The sequence below is a fragment of the Mycteria americana genome, chromosome 5 (assembly GCF_035582795.1).
Source record: "Mycteria americana isolate JAX WOST 10 ecotype Jacksonville Zoo and Gardens chromosome 5, USCA_MyAme_1.0, whole genome shotgun sequence".
NCBI classification, from domain to species: Eukaryota; Metazoa; Chordata; class Aves; order Ciconiiformes; family Ciconiidae; genus Mycteria; species Mycteria americana.
The window spans coordinates 62,310,238-62,333,375 of NC_134369.1; the positions used below are offsets into that span (position 1 = coordinate 62,310,238).

The 23,138-nt window shown below is 49.1% G+C and overlaps 1 protein-coding gene across 1 annotated transcript; it reads left to right on the forward strand.

Annotated features, from left to right (window-relative positions):
- Positions 1–462: 462 nt before the first annotated feature.
- LBHD2 (LBH domain containing 2) lies at positions 463–22,682 on the forward strand. Its single transcript, XM_075503643.1, has 5 exons — positions 463–584; positions 9,886–9,988; positions 14,301–14,391; positions 18,195–18,396; positions 19,362–22,682. The coding sequence occupies exons 3-5, from the start codon at positions 14,302–14,304 to the stop codon at positions 19,436–19,438; spliced, it is 369 nt and encodes a 122-aa protein (XP_075359758.1). The 5' UTR covers positions 463–584; positions 9,886–9,988; position 14,301; the 3' UTR covers positions 19,439–22,682.
- Positions 22,683–23,138: the final 456 nt, after the last annotated feature.

Genomic DNA, 23,138 nt, shown 5'->3' on the forward strand with positions numbered 1-23,138 from the left:
TGGGAGGAACACCCCCCTCCCCAAGACACCCCCAAAAGAGCAAAAAAAGTTTGTGCCTCCTGAATTCAGCGTCTTCTCAGCAGGGACTGCTGGGGGAGGGGGAGGGAGCCCCGTGTCAGCCCCACGCCCGGAGCAGGGCAATGGGGGAACTGCTCGGGGGAGCGTCCCCTCCCGGGCCCCTCTGTCCCGCGCGTGGGGCGCTGTGTGGGCCGGGCCCGCGCGGGGGCCGGGGCTGGGTGCGGCCGTGCTGTTCCACGCGTGTCCGCGGAAAGCGCCGGGACGGCGAGGGCTGCCGCCCCCCTCCCCCGCGGGGCGGCCCGGGGCGCGGCGGGGGGCCGTGCCGTGCCGTGCCGTGCCGGGGGGGCCGTGGCTGCGCGCCGCCCCGCCGGCGCTGCCGGGGGAGTGGTTTCCCCGCGCCGGCAGCGGCGGGGCCGGTCCGCGGGCGGGGAGGTGCCGCGGCGGCGGCGGTGCCAGCGCCCGGCCCGGGAGGATGCGGACGCGCTGACGGAGCTGCCGGCTCCCCTCTGCCGCCGTGCATGGGCGGCGGGCGGCTGCCGCCTCGCCTCGCCTCGCCTGCCCCGCCGGTGAGCCGGGCCGGGGGGCGGGGGGGTCTCCGCCGGGCTCGGGCTCGGGCTCGGGGCGGGTGGCGGGGCGCGGCGGGCGGGGGGCGGCCGCCCCGGGCTCGCCTCTGCGGGGCTCCGGCGGCAGCCCGGGGAAGAGCCGCCACCTGCAAGTCCTCCCTCCGCTTGCAGTCCCGCGGCGGCGGCCCGGGCCCCGGGGAGCTGCTGCCGGCCGGCCGCCCTGGGGGAGCGCGCCCGCGGCGGAGCCGGCGGCCGGAGCCGGGCGCTGGGGCGGCGGGGCGGGGAGGCAGCGAGCGGGGCGCGGGAGCCGGCCGAGCGCCGGCCGGGAGCAAGTGTTTCGCTTCCACGCCGGGCTGCGGGAGTTCGGGGGGAGGAAGGGCAGAAAGCGCGCCTCTGCCTTGGCTGGTTTCTCCAGATGCTTTGGGTCTTTTGAGTAGAGGATGTTAAGGAGAATTCACTGCAGAACGGGTTCTCCTTGGAAAAAAACCCAACTTGCTCGGCAGCCGAAAGGGCTGTGTGAAGGAATCCTGATGAATGAGCGTAGCACTGAGGGAGCTCTTGGTTCGTGGTCTGCGATCGCCTGGGCTGGTCGTTTATTGCATTTTTTTTCCAAGGCAACTTTTGAGGCAAGGAAGCGGGTAACAAAGCGCAAGTTTAAGACAATGATGCTTTTGCTCGCAGCCTAGCAGCCTAGCTGAACGGGGTAAAAGAGGACTGAAATCCTGCTTTTCCCATCGGGTAGCAAATACCACACATACGATTCCTTGCAGAGAAAGAAAGAACCTACTTTGCTCTGTAAATGAGGACTATGTTTCACTCTGAGCAAGGGGTGTGAATATTTTCCTGCTGCCAAATGAACGTACCACAAAAATTTTCTTTTCATCTGGGACACAGCCGTGTTTGTAGATCTCTGAATATGGCTACAGTCGCGGAGGCGAGTTAGGTTAGGCTGGACGTAGCATTAACCCCTCAAGCCACAATAAGCGATATACAGAGCGAAATTTGTTTCCATTAGTCTTTCCCTGACCGAGATCTTTACTGCAGTCGTATAGTCAGCGGGACAGCGAAGGAAGCCCTCCCGGCTATAGGTTGAAATCTTACTGAACCCCGAAGCTGGTGTTCCCGTCTGTCCCGCAGCCTGGCTCTCTGCACAATGCCTCCTTATGAGAAGCCTGAAAATGAAGGTGAAGTGGGGAAATCTGCCTACACACAACCAGGCTTGAGCCAGTGTTTTCCATCTCTTAGATTTAATGAGCAACAAATTTTGTGCCCAGAAAAAAATGCAGCTCACAGCTCAGGATTTTGATAATTAATATTCCATTTAAAAACATGTTTTCAGAGTCAACATCATGATTACAGAGAGAAAACAAGCAAACAGGGAATGACTTGACCTGCTTTCCTTGCTTTCCCGATCTAGCCTGACAATTTGTCAATCAAGTGGAATTTCCTCTAACGTCTCTGGTACATTACTTTAGCAGAAGAAATGAACGTGCAAATATAGTCACTACTTTCCCTCCCTTCTCACAATGATCTCTTTGTGTTAAGCAACAGGCTTTTGCATAGATCAGGTGTCAACTCCACGGTGTCACGGGCTGAAATTGCTCCTTCTCTCTCATTTCTGAAATTATGCCCCTGCGTTTGAGCCTGTTTAACCACATGTGTCTATTTTGGAGGGGTCACTCAGAGAAGCCTTGATCCGGGGCGGATCCTATGTCATATAAGGCAGGAGGAGCCCTGCCGTGACTTCGAGGAGACCAGCATCTGCCTCAGCAACAGCCCTTCCCTTTGCTCCTCAGACATGTGTACCTTCTCTGGTAAAATCTGTAAATGAATCAATTTCCTGCATTTTCTGTCTTCAAAGGAAGACTTTATTGCAAACCCCAGGAAAACTGCCAACCAGTAACAACCAGGCAGCATGAAAAAGACTGATTGATACCAACAGGTCCTTAAAACCTTATCTCAGCCCCCTGTTGCAGCATTTGTCCCTCTTTGATCGCAAGTCCTTAGGGGCTGGGATCAGCTCTCCTTCACAGTCTGGAGAGAGTGTGACCAGGACCATCCTCTGCAGAGCAGATACCGGTGCTGGAAGAAGCTGTGGTGCAGCAGGACCAGCTCCTGCTCTCATCAGGGTGCATTGACTGATTCCGCAGCGTTTTGCCCCGTAGTGACCATGTCGCCATAGGACTAGGAGAGAACAGTCCAAGTCCAGCTCCTCTGTTGAGACCACTGCAACTTCTGTAAGATGTAATCTGGATTTTCAGCAGAGTTCTGTCTCTGACATGCACGTGCATAAACTGCCTGTGTGCAAATATTTAGGAGACCTCTAGATCCGGAAGGTGCTTGTTAATTGGTTGGCAGGAAGACTCATAGCCCTATTAATGCATATCTGCTTTCAGCGCTAATGACTCATTCCAAAAAAAACATACTGCATTTTTATTTTTTTAATAATTTCTTTATTTTTAGCTGCGTGTTGTCCTCACCCTCCATCGTGCCCATCCCTACTGCGATAGCACACTGTGTTCTCATATCCTCCATCTCAGGCCGGGGCGACTTCCCATATTTGGAAATTCAATTAAGCTTATGGAGTTTTAATTCCTAGAGAAAACCAGCTGCATCTCTGGTGTGAGGTTGTGGTGTCGTGACACCTGTGGTTGTGCTGTTAATTACCATAGGGAACATTAAAAGTCTCTTCATTGTCTTTGTTCTCATAGGAGTGTCTGGCGGGGTTTTGTTTGCTTGTTTTTAAAATCTAACACTTTTGCTGCGTTGGCTTTACTAAATTCGCTACTAAATGCTCAATATTGCATCATATTAGAGTGCTGATAGCACCATATTCCAATTTCCCCAGAGTTACAAGGAAAAAACCAGTTTATCTTTTAAGTAAATACTGTTCTACCTAACCGTACCTAACCTCTTATCCTATTCTGTTACCTAGAAATGAGCCCAGTGATAGGCTATCCAGAGTATTCTTTCACAGTGCCAGAAAGACATCAGACATTTCGCAATCCATTTCCCATGACATTTCCGACTAAGAATCACCTACTCTGTGTTGATGTTCTAAGATCCTTTTTTCCTCACTCATCTTCTGCTCGTGGGACTGTGGCCTGAATTCAGGACCATCCAGAAAAACCTAGGGAATAGTAGAAAGAAGTGCAGGAAGCCAATTTTCATCTGTCACCCATTCCCACAGGTGCTGGAAGGTGAGGGACGATCGTGGTGTGAAATAGGAGGGACAAGAGAATCGTCATCTTCCACGGAAGATCCCAGAAACAAAACCGTTTCTTTCTGAGACCCTTTAGTAACGGTTGCTCTGAATTAGAAGGAGTGATACACTTATTTGTAAGGTGCTGGCTTCGCAAGGTTTTGAGAAATTGAAGTCAATGCAAGGTTCGCTGCGTGAGGAGAGCTCAGAAACACTCTGCTCAGCACGGGCATTTCCGATCCCAAAAGCAAGTCCTGAGATGAGAGAGTATTTGCACAGCAAGTACCAGAAGAGATACCTCTAAAAACATTTAACAGCTTGTTGAGGCTTATCTCTAATTTTGATGGGGCTGTTTTCTTAATGAGGTCCTTTCACATCAATTAGCTGCTGAATCCGATGTTAAAAAAAATAAATCCAAACTTTCTCTTGGCACACGGTTCCGTGAGGACTCTGTGGAGATTTCCATGATACCGAGGTCTACCAGCATTCGGAGGAGCTGGCTTAGTCATTCTTCCCATCTGCTCTGCTGCTCCCTCCCTCCGCTGCTCTGTACATGCTTCCTGGCTGTCTGCTCCTCATCCCTATCTCCGAGCATCCTGGCTGGCGGCCCCGCTCTCCTCCCTTGCCGTACCTATCCCTTGTGGCATCTTCCGCGAGGAAGCTCAGGTAGTTTAGTGCTGAGATCAAAGAGCTGAAATAAATGAGATTCTCTAAAGCAGCCAGGAAAAAGAAAAAAGAAAAACCCACCAAGGAAGCACGCATAGCAAGCAGCGCTGCAAACATCATTTGCAAAAAACTGAGTTAAATCACCCCCAAATCATGAGATTGCTTTAAAAATTGCGATAGTTACACAGGCACATTTTAGTTCTTTTTCCTCCTCCTTTGACCATTTATGAGTCAAGTTTCTAGCTCCTTTTTGCAAACAGGGCCGGTAGGAACTTGGACAGCTACAACAAACTGGGAGTTGAGGTTTGTGTGTAGTCATGGCGCTGCGGGAGCTGGGGCTGTAAGAAGAAGAGCGGCTCCCTGATGCCTCACTGTGCACCTCGCAGGAGTCAAGGAGGCTGAGTTAGAGCGATCTGCCAGTACCATGCCCCTTGCGAGCCTGTGTTTTCTAGTGTTGGTAGTCCACAGATGAGTGTTTGAGAAATTCCCCAGGGTGGTATTTACCCCAGTAGCTTCTTTGGAGCAGGAACAGTAAAAACTGCAGCTCGCTGCGAAGTTAGCGGTGAGAGGCAGCATGGTCTGGAAATAGCAGCCTCCTACCCCTTTTCGCTCTCCCAAACTACGTGCTGTGTCTCATGCTGAAATGCCTGCTCCTCCACATCGAGAGTCATTTCATCTCGCTGCTTCCTGAGAGAGATCGACATCTTCTGCAGAGCACACGCTGCCGAGGAGAGGAAGGCAGCTTTGGCCTGCGGAGAGCAGAACTCAAGTACTGTGTGGGTGGCCGAAGACAAGAGCTTCTGAAATGAGGGAACAGAACAGATCTCTAATCTCCAGACTCTGACACATATCGCACTTTTCTCAGTTGCTTAGGAAAGAGATTTGCATCCAAAAAGAAGTGGGAGGTTTAAATAGGAGTTCATACACACGAGCATTTATCTTCTGTGGTCCGTGCGGTAATCTACATTTCGCTAGTCCCGTGGAATCCACAACACTTCATAAAGTGCATCCGTTACAAATGTGCAACCAGGGGAAACAAAGAAGCTGTCCAAGTTCCAATCCACAGTGTCCAAAAGCTGAGCTCAGTAGGCAGTCACGGAAATTGGAGGCTGCAGGGTGTCCCTGAGGTAAGCACTTATTTTGGGTTGTGCCAAGATGCTGAAGCTAGTGACCCACCCTCAGCAGAGGTACTGGGCATGGTCCCACCTATGTGCAGCCTGAAGCACTGCAGGGCCTAAGCCGTAGCTCCGTCTTCCTAGGACACTAACATAAGACTGAGACATAGAAGAGTGGGATCCACAGAAGCACCTGGCCCTAGAAAACGCCGACTGACATGTCCTTGCAGGGACGTGCACCTTCTGGTACCCTGTGAGCAGCCCCTTCGTGGCTTCATCTGCCAGAACAACCGTAGCTCTGTCCTAGATCGCCCACTCATCCATCCTGGCTGAACTGACAGCCCGACCTGCTGCACCAAAGTGGCCCAAATAAGGCACCCTTTCTTCTTCTGGGTGGAAAAACCTCCTTGGACCTGTCTGCTTATTGGAAATTTCTAAGCAGGGTTTACTGTGGCCCATCGAAATTTTCCACTTTGCAAAAATCAAGCAGTAGACCATTGCTTCTCCTGCCTGACACCATTCTTATGCATGCCCTGTCCCAATTTTCCTTGTAATCAATAGCAGGGGTTTCTTTTTGTAGCACACAGAAAGACTAGAGTCCTTGAATGAAGAACAGTTTGCATTTATCCAGAGGCTTTAGTGGGGTGAAGCGGGGGCGACCGGACGCCCAAGGCTGAACTCCTGGTTTGTTTGAGGTGCTATCTGAAATCGGTGGGAACCACGTGTGCGCTGCGATTGCATGGACGAGCTCCCAGAGCTCGGTGTTTACAGTCCTCCCGTGCACGAGGCTGACCCGCAGAGCCGTGTGGGGCACGTCTCTCCAGCACTATTTAAATATGGGGCTGGTAAAGCCCCTGGGCTTGTCCCATTGAAATAAGAAGGGGAGGGCTCCCATTTCTGCGGTGCCAGAAAAATGATACATTTGCACGCGGGGCAATGGTTCAAGGCCAATTTCTGCCGCCTATCTACAGGTGCTTGTTAGGCGGTGCGCCTTCAATGTGGTATTGTTAGGCTGTTATCACACTATGTCCATGGGTGCTCAGTGGGGGAGTGATTAACTCGGGAAGCCCGGGAGGGGAGGAGGCTGTCCCGCAGCCCCTGCTAATCTCGCAGCAGCCCTGGCACCCTGAGGTCAGGTCTCCCTCTGCCACCCGGTTGTCTCCAACACTGGGGCAGCTGGGAGAGGAAGGCTGATGCTTTCAGAGTAGGAGGCATCTCTCAATAAAAGTGACCTGATGTTGGAGGTGCTTCTGCCTCCTGGGGAAGTGTTCGGGGCTCGGCGCCTCTGAAACGTGGGGCTCCTTTATCAAGCGCCCAGTCTGCGGGCTGCTAGGATTGCAACCTGTGGCCGGTTCCTATTTCTGTTTTGCCCGATGAAGCGCGCTCGCCTTAAAAACATCTACTTTGCAATTCGCAGTGGATTTATCCCAAGGAAAGGCCTCTGCTGCTGCGCATGGTGGAGTCCCCTCCTCGCATGGCAAAGCCAGGCACGACCCAGGAGAGACAGCCAGGCTGGACTTCCCACGCACCCCAGCTGGCCAGAATTGCTGCACAACATCCTGCTTCTGCTCCCTCGTGCCGGTTGTCCTCCCGTGGGTGGTGAGACCCCCCCACCGGGACAGACCGTGTCCTTGCGGTGTAGAAACTCCAAACACACAGATGCTTTCCAAAGTGGGAGAGAAGCCCGGAGAGCACTTTTCGGTGCCTGGGCTTTTGGCCCGTGCCAAGCAGCACAGGTGGAAATCCATCCCTTTGTGTGGGGTGGGAGGCTGGGGACCCTTGATCTGGGCAAAGGGGCCACCACCGAAGTGTTGCTTGGTCTCACTGGTGGGGCCAGCTCTCTTATCATTCCCTTGGTTGTATCTCCTCACACTTTGCTTGGTGCTACAGCTCCTAAAGAGGCAGGACATGACCAGTTCATTGGAGTAGTCCCTAAATCAACTGTTCTTTACTGGGAGGTGTAGCAGGGCTCTCCAAGCCCAGAGGAGGGGTGGCCAGGCAGTGTCACTGGTCTCTGAGACTTGCGACTTCTTGGTCGCTGTTAATAGCAGCACAGCTGCGTTGGTACTCCTGAAGCCAGAGAAGAAGCTGGTTATCAAGCTGAGGCAAAGGAGGGCAAGTTATTTTGGGGGCGGAAGAGGGGTAGGTTGGGAGAGGGTGCATTGAGCAAATGGGCTCCAGGCTGGACTAATCAGCAAAGCAGCAAAGGCGGGTAAAAGTAAGAAGGGACAAGAAGAGATAAGCAGAGAAAGGCTTTACTCGAGTAATTTCCAGACCGTTTGCACTGCAGTAAAGGCTTGTCGCATGGTCTCAGTAGCCGTGCCTTGTTTTTAAAAGATTAAGCAGTATCATAGAAGGAAGAGTATTAGTTTATGTTTCCTCTAGTGCCAGCCAAAGAAGATAATCACATCTATTAGGTAGATAAAGTGAGTATTTCCTCTTCAGAGAATAAATGCATTCTGGTAGTTTTATACACTGGAAACCCTGACCTCTTCAACAATCTTGACTGGGAAGAAGTTTTTCTGTTTTTAAATATGGCTGTGGGGATGGGAGAAGGGACTTCTTCCATGCTGCAGTCCTTAAGTGATTTTCTTTTTATTATAGCTTTCAAGTAGCTGAGCCTCAGGGGCTGACATCCCCTCTCAAACATTGCATGCACCATAGGACAGAGTTGCCTGAAACATTGGAGAGGAGATCGGTCTTGGGTCAGTTCAATCCACAAGTCCTTTGCTGAGACCGGAAAAGCAATGGATGTGGGTTTAATTCATTCAGTACTGCGTGGATCCTTATATACAGCTAACCAGACATCTGAAGATACCTCTAAATAGCAAGCGGCCTGGCTTTGATTCCAACCAGTGGCCATGTGGTGCCCGGTTCATTATCTCTTACACCACTTTGTCTCTCATTGAGAGATGACTCAGTGTAGTAACTGTTCTTATTACATCCAGTCTTTTCTGAAAGAGAGATTGAAGGTAGACAAGTTCCTGCTGAATTTTCGTAGGTTTAATAGCAGTGGGTTTGTAATGGGCAGTGGGATAAAAATCTTCTTCCCAGAGTATTGGATAACACAGTGTCAGATGCTCACTGGTTTCCATACAAGAGATGAGCACTGAGTCTAGTCATGAATTTTTAAGGGACAAAACATAAGTCTCTCTGAAGTTGGTTTGATCACTGGTTAGGAAGGAAAATTGCCAGACAAGAACTATACCTTCTGAATTGAATCCTGGGGATGGAGATGTGATTTCCTGCTTCCCTAATTTGCAATAAGCGTGGCTTGTGGCATGAGAAGAAACTCCAGAATGCAATGCACAATTTTTCCTCTGTCACTGTTTTTGAATAAAATCAGTGTACAGTTAATCCAGTGTTATAAATCTTGGTAGGAAGGCTTCCAGAGCAGGTAGATTTGTTTAATCGCTTGGGCTGGAATCCAAACCACTGGAGGATATAAAATATATACACTAGTGCCATTCACTTCACTGAAAACACCTTTTTCCTATCCAAGGAAATAGCTGTGGCTGGCATGAATATATATTTGGCAAGCTGTAGGGCTAAACAAATTTCTCAGAAAATCATCTTTGGCCAAGATACTGACTATATTTCAGCACTGTAATTCCTCAAGCCCTTCAGCTAAGACTTTCTGACAGAGAAGTCATCAGAAATCAGTGGTTCACACTTTGAAATGGTGGGATCCTCACCTCTGCTCACCAGGCTCCCTGTCCTGATACCAGTCAAAGTATTACCTTCAGTTTGGAGTAGACCTTTGCAAAAATCACTTCTCCTGTGACATCTGAAAGAAACATGCAGGGATGTAATCCTAAGGTATCCTTCTTTCAGCATACTTTGTCTTCTTTGTGTCTTGACCAGTAGCTTCTTCAGCAGGAATCTCGTTCTTTGATGTTTTGAACCGTGTCTCACTGAGCACGCTGATCCTGCCAAATAAGGATATACATTTTTATTTTCTGATTTTCCAACTATCATCAAAATTCCTGTATGGGAGAATTTCAGAGTGTCCCAGTTTCAGCAGTTTTTATGTAGCTTACACTAAGGAATAAGGTTTAGCATCACAAAAAGAGTCAGATTGCAAAGTATTTCAGCTAAGAGCTTTGGGTGTTTTTGGAACATTAATTGCCTCGGTAATTCACAAGGTACGCTACGAGCTGCATCCTTAGGGAGATCAAATCCCACCTGATGTAGAAAATTATACAGACCTTCCCAGCAGGAGTTTCTGCAGCAAGGTTTCAGTAGTACTCTTTCACACCGGTCACTGCCAGCGTTGTCACCGTGGTTGCACGCTCTGACTCTGTTGTATTGTCTCTTTCAGGCACTTTTAGGATTTGACAGAGTTTGCACAACACTTCGTCAACGACGTGAACGCCTGCAGCAAGGACGGTTTTTGGAAGTGCCATCCGTTGATGTGATTGAAGGTAACGCGCTCTCTTCCGTCATTGCCCTGTGCTTGCTGTTTATCCCAGGGAGCCTCATGCTCTGGCCGGGCGTCCCCTTTTGCTCCCCGTGCTGGCTGGTGAGGTGAGAGCAGGATCAGGGATCAGGCCTCGGTTTGATGCATGTCTGAGCATCCTCCAGGCTGCTCCTTGCTTCAGGTAGCGGCTCTTCCTAACCGTGGCTCAGCCTGTCCCGTAAAATGCATTTTTGCCCCTCTTAAGGAAATCTTTGCTTGCATCACGCAACCTGCCTGTTTTCCATGGCCGCATAAGTGCTTCACATTTTCGAATCCTGAAGCTGGTCTTCATTCAAATACTGTTTTGCCACCAGGAATTTCACAGATCAGTTTTGCCCTCTGTTCAAAACCTAAACCAAAAATGTGTGCATTGTTTCTGAGCACTTTCTCATGGTAAGTGGTTTAGCACTTGTCAACCTATATATTGCTCTGTACGTTACTGACCTTGTTAGTGCCACCACAGGCAGCAGACAGGGAGCTGTGCGTTTGCTCCGTGCCCCTGGAAAAAGACCAGCACCGCATGGTCCTGCAACTGTAGCAGTTGCATTTCAGATAATCTTCTCTAAATGTAGTTTTCTCACAGAAAAGCAAGAACAGATTCTGCCTTTTTTTCTTTTCCTAATTGGTATATTTGCGCTTAATTAAACCTAGGGGAAGTAAATGCATCTCTTAATTCACTGGCACAAGAATTTTAAGGTTCAGAGTAGGTGACTCATCCACCAGAACAGAATTTATTCTTTGTTTGTAAATGCTATTTATTGCCTTGTTTTGCATCACTATGGCTACTGTATGTCATTGGTGATATCAACATCTACCGTACATAAAATGAATGCAAGACCGAATTTAAAAGAGATATAGTTCTTACAATAATTTGCTTGTATCAGCCACTTTTCTGTTCTATGTTAGTACGTGTCACGTAAAAGCAGCACTAAAAGTGGCTCAATATTTTTCCATCAAAACTGGCTGAAAGGTAAAAAATTCTCCTGCACATAAATCATATCATAGTTAAAAAAGCCCTTAGCAGCCACCAAACGCCTTTTTCAGATTCTGTGGCTTTATAAACGATGCAGTGATGTCCTACAGGTGATTTCGAAGTTTCAGATGAACTGATTTGCAGCGGCATTCTCAATTATTTTACTTCTAGTTATTTTTAGTGTTAAATACCTAGTTAAGCTTGTTAGAAGCATCACTGCTTTCGCAGCCCATGTAGATTCTTCTGCTTTCCTTTACTGTTTCGAAGTGGAGTCTGAGAACAATTAATCTATTCCAGTTAAAGCCTAATTCTTTTGCCAATTGCACGGCCCCATGTTCTTTTCTGAAACACATCAAGTACAATCACTTCTGCCATCCTATTCAATCAAAGCCTTAAGTTGCACAGATTTTGTGAAATGGCCTGGGCTTCAACAGCTTGGGAGCTGATTCACTGAGGCATCTGCTGTAACACTGGCAGGACTGTCACCATTTTCCCAGCCAGAATCATTTGTCTTTGTCATTTAGAAATAATCTGCAGGGTGTAATGTGGTCTTAGGGAAGCACGGAGCCCGTTATTGCTCAATAATAGAATTTCATGAGGTCTTAACAACATCTTTGAGCTCATATGACACATTTGACAGTGCATGTGTGGATGTATATCTCTAATGTCCCATGGAACAAGGACAGAGAAGTGTTTTAAACACTTGGTACGTATTGAAAGACTGCTAAAATAAACCAGCCAGCTGTGGGCGACTGCAGGAGTCTGCCGCTGGCTAGCGGGGACCTACCCCCAGGACACACAGCAGTGGGACATGTCCTCTCTGCGGTAGCCAAGCCCAAGACTTCACAAATCCCAGCCCCTCACAAAGCCTCCAAGATTATTTCCAGCCAGACACACACTTTCTCATTTCCCTTTCGCTGCAATCCAGGACAGCTGGGGATGGGGCACTGAACCCCAAAAAGGATCTGAAAAGAAAGATGGTTCATCTTGGACGTGGTCAGAGCAGTGGGCCCTGTGCTCCTCTGGGCTCACGGCTGGGTCTGGCTAACAGGCGGCGTGAAAATCCCCCAACAAACTCTTCCCAAAGAGTTGGGGTGGGAGAGCAGGGTCCTGCTATGGCCCAGCATGGTCATCTGCAGAGGCAGCCCTGGAGGGACAACAGGAGGGGTACAAAGGATCCCTCTGGGACCAAGGGAGAGACAAGGACCAGGACGGGGAAAAAAGGCAAGAACTGCGTGAGCACCAGGGGTGGTCAGAGGGAGGAGGCAACGGAGGGAGTGCTGCTTTCCTTTTGGGCAGGGAAGGGTCCAAGGGCACAGCTCAGTCCTTTTTAAGTGCTGTCCTGGGGTGTAGGAACAGCTGGTACAGCTGGGCCCATGGTCACCGCTCCAGGAAAGGGTCTCCCATTTCCAGATCACCGGTCCCTCAGTGTTGTCATCCACAGGTGCCCCGTGGTATGGCCCGCTGGATGCTGCAGGAATAAAAGCATGGGTCCAGAAAATAAATGTATGTTAATGATTAGGTGGTTTGTGGTGTCCTGATGTGGTGTCCCTGGGAGGGGTACAGGTCCAAGCAAGGGCACGGAACTCAAATCTCTCTTCCTAGCAGGCAGAACCTGTCCCTCTTCTACTGTGCCGTGGCTCTGGGAGGATTCAGGCTGTGTAAGCTGGGGGATGCCCAGATGAGGGGTTTGGTTCAGGCTCTTGCTGAGTTTCGGAGCCTGGTTCTGCTCCCCTGTTGGGTGTGTGTGTGCCAGGAAGCGTGCTGTTCAATTCAGCATTGCTCGGGTCCAAGGCTGGCCTTTCAGGGCTTTTCCCTAAGCTGATGATGGATGCCTATGGGGTCGGGTCCTGGCCCACAGCTGAGCTCAAGCGTCTCCTGGGTCTGCCGTGCTCTTTTTTAAATATGATGCAGTGGGAGTGAAAGTCTCTGCGGTATCACGCTGCTCTGTGCTACAGCTAATTAAAGTCATTGTGAAGGGTTTTGTAGTAATTGCAGATACTGTAAAATTTAGTTTTGTGGGGTAATTGGTAATGTAAGCCTGAAACAAGTTACCCTTAAGATGTTTTAGTTTGCATTTCTCAGTAGAAGCAGCCTGTACAAAGAAGGCTTTTGTGCGTGAAGCAGGACCAGAATTAATGGCAGCATTTAGTCGTGCCTAAAGGGGTGCTTGCTGTGGCAGGTGGCAGGGCGGTGTAATTGATGATGCCTACGTTCTGCGTGCTGCAGGAGGCTCTGGCAGCCCGTAGCTGCTGTACCTGACGAATGCCAGCTAGAGAGAGTGAAATGCCCGGGGCCAAACCCATCCAGGGCTGATGTATTCCCATCCAAAATGAACGTGGCCCCTTCAGTCCGTAGGTCAAACAGAGTGGTTCAGGCTCTGTTTGTTCCTACGTGCTTAATATGCGTTGCGAAGTTTTCAGGCTTCCTCAAATTTTTCAGTAGAATTCTGTACCTATAAATCTCAAATGTGAGGAAAATTGTGACGCTGTAGAGACGTGCGGCTGCCCAGCCATGGGCTGGGCTGAGCTCCCTGCAGCGAGGACTGCAGCCGGCTCTCATCCCTCTGCTCCGCGCTGCCGAAGTGCCCGGGGGAACACGGAGAGCGCGAGGGCCAGCGCTGTAGTGCCTCGGGTGCCAAACGGCACAGGGGGATGCTTAATGGGCACATAAGCAGCTTAGGTTCCTAAGTCCCTGATTTAATGAGATTTAGGTGCCAAACCTTCCCTGATGCATTTGAAAATCCCACTCAACACCTCTCTGAACACTCAGGCGAGTAACGACTACTGAAAATCTGGCCCTTAGACACTGATACAGCTGGTGTGTCTGGAATTAATGGTTTAAAAAGAAGTGCTGGCTCATAACTAAATGGAGGAGACATCTGGGAAGAGCAAATATTGAAGATGTTATGAAGAATCAGAATGAGAATGTAATTCAAGGCTGATATTTCCACGAGTAATTTTTTTGGTCAACAGACGCAATTTCTGAGCTCATATATTAGTAATGAACTGCTTGCTGATATAGGAGGGCTCATATTTTCCTGCTGACGACTCTGGGACTCTATGGGGGTCCTCTTGGCTGTCCCAGGGGGACAGCTGGGGTTGATGCCCGGCTCTGCATCACAGCATGCAGTGGTAGCAGTTGGCTTGGAGGGCCAAGGAAGCAATTCTCGGGGGGCTGTTTAGAAAGGACAATCTGTAACACAATTATTTTAACAAATATGAAAAGCCAAAGTCTTTTGTTAAATTAGCTGTGGGGCCAAAGCTCAGAGCTGAGTTTTCCAATTCTGATTTAATATTTGCAGCATGACAGAGGTGATGAACACACGGGAACCAGTGATGGAAGAATTCGTGCTCAGCCAGACTCCTGAGGAAGAAGGAGGCCCTTCAAGCCAGGTAACTTTAGAAAAGCTGGAAAGTATCCTGAGTTGCTTTTCAAAAGCAATGTAATGCAACCAATAACCGTCATACACATAGACGTTGAATTGCAGAGCACAGCTGCCAGAAGAGCAAGCCCTGAAATACATGTTTGATCCTACTTAGGTTTTATTTTTAAAAGGTAAGAGCTCTGGCGGGAGGGTTTTGTCGGGTGCCAGGCCTCCGGAGCACGGTGGCAGCGATGCCTGGCCCCTGTGGCGATGCAGGCAAAGAGGGTGCTTGTCACCAAGAGCTCAGATCTGAGCAACCATCGCGTGGTGAAGGCATCCAGCCAATACTGTACCACAGCTTTTATGCAGCCACCCTTGTAATGAGCTAAGTTTCCTCACGCCCAGAGGGAGCTCCCTTTTTTAGAAAAGAGACCATTTGAGATGATGGTGTAATTGACATAAATGGCTGTGGCATCGTAGAAGCAGCACGGGTCAGAGCCATTTGCTGGCAGGTGCAAGAGCATTTCTGTCCCCAGGCAGTCTCAGACACCCATTCGTGTACCCGCCTGCGGTGCCATTTCCAGCAGGAGGGATCGCAATGTCCCGAGCCCCCCCTTGACAACCCCCGCGCCCTGGTTTGTGCTCTGTGCTTGTGCTCGTGACTCTCGGTGTCACTGCTGGGGACAAACCACCTGAACGTGTCCTGGTGGACCTGAGTTGCTTCTTAGCGCAAGATGTATTATTGTGGGTAGACTCAGAAAGCTACTCTAGGAGAAGCCTGTCGCAGGTTCAAGTCAAGCATTTGGAAGCCAAGGAAATCAGAACTGAAATTTTGCAAATTCCTTTCAGATCACTTGTGCACGTAATGAAAGGCTGTGTGCAATTAAAGAGCGTACCACAGGCTTTCCCGAGCCTTGTCGACCTCATGGATAGATGCTGCTCACTCAAAAGAGCACATTTTCAATATTCTCTTCCCTCTTTTTCACTGAGTCCCAGGTTTTCATTATCGTGTTAGTGTACACTGTCCAAACTCCAACTCCAACTCCACCTATGTCTTTATGGCTTTTCTATGGTGTCCCTGATCATATGCTCCAGAGGTTTTCCCCCAACAACTTTACCCTGCCCCTCTGGGAGAAGGCGATACCATCCACGTTTTAGTGATGGCCAACTGAGGCAAAGAAGCAAAAAGAAACAAGAGGTAGCACAAAGTCAGTGACTCAGTGGGAAAACTAGGTTTCTTCCAGCAACTTCCAAGCACTCTGGCCAGGAGACCGGTCCTTCTCTTCCTGCAGTCTCCTGCCCACTCGTCACACACTCCGGCTTCCGCAGAAAAACACAGCAAGGCCCGACAAGCAGCTCCGCTTCCTGCCAGTCCTGACTCATTCCTGGAGGGACGTGGTAAATACTAGGCTCCGGTGGAAAAAAACATTATGTGATTGGTGTGAGAAAAGACCATATGAGAATGACACAAACAAAAATAGCCAAGCTGAGGCCGTGCAGGTGCCTTTCCTAAATTTTGTTGCAGCCATAATAATCTCCTTTTAGCCCATTTTTAGATCAGCGTGTGTCATTTCCTAGGGCTTCAGAAAGCAGATGGAAAAGCAGAAATTTTGTTGCATTGGATCCCCCTGCCAGGGGTTGCCGGCAGGCTCGGGGACGGGGTGGCTCTCACGCAGCCCTCTGCCACCCGAGCAGGCTGAGCAGCAGCCGGGGGAACAGGTCACTGTCACCTGTATGAGCAGCCCTGGGAGGAAATAGGGCAGTTTGCCCACAATTTTATGGCTATTTTCTGCCAGCTGAGCCGTGAGGTTGAGGGAACTGGGCTCTACCTGGTCTGAAGAAGAGTGCACTGCTGCTCAGGGGTGTCTCTGGACCTGTCCTGGCCAAGGAGATTTTGCCTTGTCTCATATTTGGAAATAGCAGGATCATATTAGCAGCTTCTTAAAAATTCCTCCCAGTCAAGACAGCGGCCACGGAAATGTCTTTCCAAATTATAAGCAGCTCAGGAGGAGGCTGTGTAATGGGAAGTTGGAGGGAACTTTTCTGATAGGCAGCACAAGCAGCATTGCTTGATCAGGACGAGTTACGCCCACGTGGGTGCAGCTCAGGGAGGCACTAGAAAGGTTTACCTTCAGTGATTCACTTGGTCTAGTTGCACTGAAGGGGCTTTCTCACAAAAAAAAATTCCTTCTTAATTGTGTCTCACTTCGCAACACTAACACTAATATACAACATTTTTCACCTTCGTGTAGATTTGCAAGGAGTAATGAATCCCCACAACACTACCATGGGGAGCGAGGGCATGAGGGTGAGAATTATTGTCCTTCCCCATCTCCAGAAGTCAGATACAGACATCGCAGCGATGATAAAAATGTGCTTGCTGCTTCCCAGACACATAGGAAGAAAATTGCCCTTCCCAAGTTCTTGCCCCCCCATGCCAGCTCTGATGCCACGTGGGACAGCTAGAGAGAGCAGCTCACGGGATGAAGGAAGGGTGCAAAAGCCACTGGAGCAACCACCTCCACTGGGTTATGACACTACAGTCCCAAGGTCCCTGGCAATGTCCTGGAGGATGTGCCCAGTTTTACGGTGTTTAGGGAATATATGAATGTTTCCGCTTGTGCTCATAGCTGGAGCGGTGCTGAGGCTGGCTCGCATAACAGCAGTGCGCAGTCTAACTGGAGACCGATTCAACGGTGAACGCGTCGCAGATGTGCGGGAGGTTCCCACCAGCACACAGCAAACCTGTGGCAGCACCTGGAGTTAATGGGGGTGGTTCTCGCTCTCAACCCCCAGTTCAGTCCCCTAGTCTGCACCTTGCTTATATTGTTACAAAAAAAATAAAATAAAACAAAACTCAGCTAGCATGGAGAAATTTACAGCCCGTTAGTGCAGGTATGTGGACGTTTGAGAAACCAGGGAATAAGGTTTCAGCGAAGCAGCAACAGAGTTTGTCTTATGTTAGCATCCTGGTCTGGATTAATTTTCCTCAAAAAAGCCCCAGAAAAAACCCAATCCAAAACAAAGTGCCCTGAGAGATTTAAATGAACCAGCTATGTTGAAAACAAGAAAGCACTTTTATGTGTTACAATATCCTTCACTAAAAAGACGTAGCTCCGCTTCAAGGTCTAATCACTGCATAGTGCTTGACCTGCAGCTTTAATGTGACAAATGAAAATAATAGCTGGCACCATCCTCTGTGTAAAAATGATCTCTGGGGCTACCTGTTTTGCATGAATGCATCATAAAATACAGTGTTTCACATTACAGAAAATAGCTCTGCAGAATGGTGGCTTCTTAATAAACTGTCACCTCAAGAAAACATGAATGTCATATCAGAGTAAAAGGAGAGCAGCTAGAAGGGCTGCAGCAGCCATTTAGCTTAGCGTTACAGCAACGACCTATGTGTACTAAAAGCCCACCAGAACTGAAACACAAGTGCTTGGCAACATAATGAATTTTGTCGCCTAAGTCTCCATTTTTTACTATGCACGTCGGATCACACAGGTCATGGCAATCATCTGCCCAATGCGCTGGCAAGCAGAGTTGGGTTCCTGGTCCTGGTCTTTGCCCAGCAAGGGACAGCATGTGCAGGGGAGAGTGTGCTGACACCTATTAGCCCCTCTGCGTCCATGCTTGGCCAGCGAGGAGCTTTTGAAATCCTCCCTGTGCAGGACTGCTTGCCTACACCTGTTTGAACGGGTTTTTTGGTGGACATGGGAGTGTGTGTCAAATGTAGAAAGGATGCTAAGATGGAGCGTGTCTCTGCTTGCTCTGAATATGCATCCCTGGGCAAGACTTCGACGAGCATGTCCCCACATGTCTCACCAGGCCTTCCCAGACTCACGTGAGAAGTACCCCAAGCTGTCCAAAAGACTGCCGTCCATCGTGGTGGAGCCGACCGAGTCCGGGGAGGTGGAGAGCGGGGAGCTGCGCTGGCCTCCTGATGACCTGAAATCAGCAGAAGACAAGGGTCTTCATGGTGACCAAAGAGTCTGTGTCCAGCAGCAGCAGCAGCAGATGGATCTGGAAGGTCTGAACGAGTAATTTTCATCCTTGCTCCCCATACGAAAATAGCAGTTTCAGGCTGTGCCATGCACTGAGTTAATAGTGTTAGCATGTGTTAATAGTGTTAGTTAATAGCATGTATCTACCTCCCTATCTCCTAGCCTAGACGAAAAGTGTGTAACTGCTGCACATTTTCAAAGCCTCATGGTGTCCCAGGAGTGCATTAACGTAGCAGGAGCTGACAAATATGTAGGTATGACTAGCAGTGTCACTGTGGGGTGAATATGGCTAAAGATAAGAGCTTGTTGGAGTGTAGCTTGCACAGTGAATGCTCCAGTGTGAAACTGGTCTATTTATTTCTGCTTTTTTCATCTCAGTGCTCTCTTTCTCCCTTAAGAGTGACATGGCTTCCATTTTAGCGCACCGTTTGCCACCCAAATGCCCAGAGACAGCAGCCAGGATGGGGTGCAAGATGCACCTTCCCTTACTTTCAAAGGGATGATGACAAATGGTCTGATCTTGAAGTGTCAAATCACCTGCTATTCCGGCTGGCATTTCTGGGTGGTGGCAACCACAAGGTTTGATCATTAAAGAAGAAATACGAGCCAAATCTATGGCCTGACCTCCAGGTTGCACGTTATGGCCTCTGTGTTGGTTTTGTGCAGTGACGTTAGGAGTCGTTATGTCTTCAGGACTGAGAGTTTGAGCAGATTTCACTAAGACAGCAGCTAGCCCTCCCACTATGGTGGCTATCCTGCTTTTAATAAGAGGGGTCATCACCTCATCTCACTACCCATCCTGAGGTCTGACATCCCCTGTAAAGTCAGGCTGTGACGCACTCAGAGGACCCTACTCCAGTGCAAGCAGGGCGAATTGCTCATGTCGAGTCTGAGCACCCTGACGGATCATCGGCCTGGTGGAGCAGGGAATCAAATGAAGGCTGTTGTACCTGTATGGGGAAATAAATGCTGACGAACTATTTGTTTGCAGATACTTTAGCGCACCCAGCTCAAGAAGTGGAAGACAGTACAGCTACCCTGGAAAGCAGAACTGAAGAGGACGAGTAGGGACTCCATGGCCTCAGAAGTGAAACTTCATTGTGAATGTTGTTGGAAAGCTAACACACTCTGAAGACATGTCAAAGTAATCTGTATTTAAATCTGCAAGGGTTTTATTTAGTTAGTACCTGGTAAGAAGCGTTTGGGCTTTAGAACTGTTCTTTTCAACGTTTTGATTTTCAGGCTGGGATTCATATTATTTGTTTAATTTTTCCTTGGGAAACAATGGGACGTGTTAGGAAATACAAGATTATCAAGGAAAAATGCTTCTAATTTCAATTAGCACATTTCATTGGATTTACCTTTTTCAAGCAAGGCTGCTTTCAGGTATCAACAGCAGGACCAAGGGGTTACGTTTCTACAGGAGGGATGTCTTAAATCTAAAACCTTTCTTGTTTTTAGCCATTTAAAACTAGCACTGTGATATTATGGACAATAGATGTAATATAATGTCACCATTTGATTTTGTAACTTTTGTATAGAGACGCAAGTGTAAGATTTGCCTCCAGGCTGCCGCCCCGGGGCAGCCCAGAGCAGTTCTCTCCCTTTGGCTAACCTGTGCAAATTCGGATGAACCAGCCTTTTCTTAAGCCACCTTTTCAATGAGGCTCACGCCTTTCGGAAACGCTTTCTCGCTGTACATTGACGAAGCGGATTAGCTAGTCGCTGGTGTTTGTGGAGTGAGGCTGTCTGTTGTAGGCTTGGTCGGGTGGATCGTGCTGTTCGTGCACTCTTCAGGCCCAGGTCCAGCCGTGGCGCGGCACGCGCTCCTCTCCCTTGAAGCCAACGAGATGGCTCCCGCTTCCGCCAGGGCTGGATTTGTCCCACCTTGTTAATAGAAATTGTTGTGACAATTCTTCTTTTGGTATGTTTTGTGTATAACGTAGGTGCGGAGGCCCAGCTGTTCCTCCTTTGACCCGAGCCGGGCGGTGGTTGGGGGTGGGTGACGGGAGCTCCATGGCATGGCCCAAACCCGCCCTCCATTTTGCCGGACGCCAGGTCCCCCCCGAGCCACCTGCAGCAGAAGGGGGTGGAGGAGGGCCGTGGTGGCGGGACGCACACCCGCCTCCCTCCTGCCCGAGCGGTGCTGCTGGCGGGAACACGGGTGCCGGGGGTGCCCTCACCCGTGGCATGGCCCCCTGGCTTTGGTTGCATGGCCCCCTCGGCTTTGGTTGCACGGCCACCTCCTGGAGACCAGAGCTCATGGTGGGACAAGCTGTCTCTGGACACCTCGGGCCTCCAGTGGATTTTCCTTGGGGATTTGGAGGCCGTTTTGACAGGGGTGAACCCGTTCCTGCACAGGGACCTGCCAGAGACTCCCTCCCACCGTCCCAGGAGAAGCACCTATCTCAGCCCGAAATGCTACCCTTTGGACGGTGTTGTTGGAGGTAGATAATGCATGTACTCAAAAGGGTTTGACTGTGTCAGTGACGAGTGTCCCATAAGCTATGAAGTTGGCTTTCTCCATCTCTGCAGGGCTGGATGGGGTCTGTACTTCCAATTAATGTTGCAGCCGGAAGAAGCCGCTCGCTGTAGGTGGAACGAAATAACAGGATTTCTTCCAGCGTTAACTCCTAAGTTGACTTCCAAGTGCTTTCTTTTCTCCAGTAATAATTTTCTCTAACAGCAACTTTTAATTGTGTGATGGTGGATAAAATTTACTGGCCAGATGTATTAATAAGATAAGTTTATACCTTCTTAGCAACCAAATTTAATATATTTACTTACAAAGAATTCTGTGCAATGAATGTTTAATACAAAGGAAAGAGACTATTTTACTTCAAAGCAACATTAATTTATGTACAAAACTATATAGCTCATTATTTGGGGTGTTTGGAAACTAGGACCCTTTTTATAAGCAGTGTAGTATAGTATAATGTGATACTTAAGTTAAACTTTGCTCTCTCAACCTATATAACAATCTGTTTTGCCTTCTTGATGTAGACTCTCTTACCTACGCTGTCACGGAATTATTTTGTTGGATGAGTGGGATTCTGGTCAGAGCACCGAATGTCACCAGAGTAACTGGAGGTTTCAAGAGCACCTCCTAAATCTGGCTGCCGTCCCCGTCACCCCCTTTGCTGGTGACAGTTTTCTGGTAAAGCCAACGAAGCGAGAACAAGCTCGAGCTACGTGTTTGGGTAGCACACGAGCAGCGAGAGGAGGTCCCCGGCGCGGACCCGTCTGCTGCTGGTCGCGGCTGGAGGAAAGCCTCACTGGTGAGGCGGCTGGGCGGATGCGAGGTGCTCTTTAAACGCTGCTTTTGCATCAGCTGTCAAGAAGTTTTACAGAGCTCTGGGGGAAAAGCAACGACGGTGACGACATATTTTTAGCTGTGTGATTTCCTTTCAATCTGCGTCTGCCCAGCTCCGTGAGGAATGACGCTAGACATATCGCTTAATTTGCTTTTCACTTTGTAAAAGGAAAAACAGTTGTTGGAAACACTTCCCCCAATTTTATGTGCTCTCTATCTGCTTTCAGACGCTCCCTCCCTTCCTGCTCTGGATGGCCCTTATCCTATTTCCACCTGAAGTCAATGGCACTTCCCTAAATAAGTTTCCCAAAGAAACAACAAAATTCTACGTACACCCTGAAAAAACGCCACACGGCACTACTTTTTTCATCCTACAGCTGTAGCTGTAAAGCTACAGCCCATAGAGAAATGCCAGATTTCCTCCTTCCAGCCTAATTACTCCTCTCTGTCCTTTTCCCTCTTTTGCGCTGCTTCCTTGAAGTGTTTTACCTGAAGCAAATGGATTCTGCAAACTACAGCTTTCTCCTAAAGCCAGGTGGCCTCAGTTTAACAACCACGCAAAGCCACACTCCTCCCCTCATTTTTATTTTTCTGAACATAGGCCAGAGGCCCTAAAATAGGAGAGCAAGATAGAGAGAAAATTGTTTTATACAAACAAGCCCTATTTATTCAACTTGCAGGTCTATGAATGTCCACTTACTTTGTCTGTGTGCAAGTGTTGTCTCTCTAATAAACTCAATAGTTGTTTTGTATTTTTTTCGGGATTAAAAGCTTTGTAGAAACTAAAAAGGAAAAAAAAAGACATTCAGTCATATTTTTCTAGTCTAGCTTGTAGAATATTTCATGTAGTGCAGAAAGGAAGTTTTATGGAGTAAGACATTGTTGGATTTTGCTCTATTTCAGTTCTTTCTAATTTTGTAAAATGCCACCTGTACATAATACTCAACTAATGTATGTCCTGTAGCTGTATTACACCATTTAGCCTATTAAATGCCTATACTGGACCGATTGGAAGATGTGGTGTACCCACGGTGTCTTGGTTTAAAAATGCAAAGGATTATTTGTGGTGGCGTGCAGCTCCTGTCCTACCACTAATACAGGGGACCGAAGCCTATCTAAGCCTGCCTTTGCCCCGTGGCGTGCAAATACTCACACTGGCCCTCCATCCCACATGCTCCTACGCAGATAAATTCAGGTTTACATCAGTGGCAGTTGCTGTCTCTGTCTGTTTCCTTTGAGCCGTCCCTAGACCAGGCAGCTCAACCGTCACGGCTTCTGTCTTGGGATTGTCTTGCTGCCCTGCTTGGTGCGGCCCCTGCGCCCTGGGTGGTACCCTGCCGTGCGTGCCGTGCTAGCAGCGAGCCGCTTGGCTCATCTTCATTCACCTTTTCATGCAGTGCACATTTCTAACATTGTCTGGGAAGGCCATTGTGGAGCCCAGCAGGAACTGACATT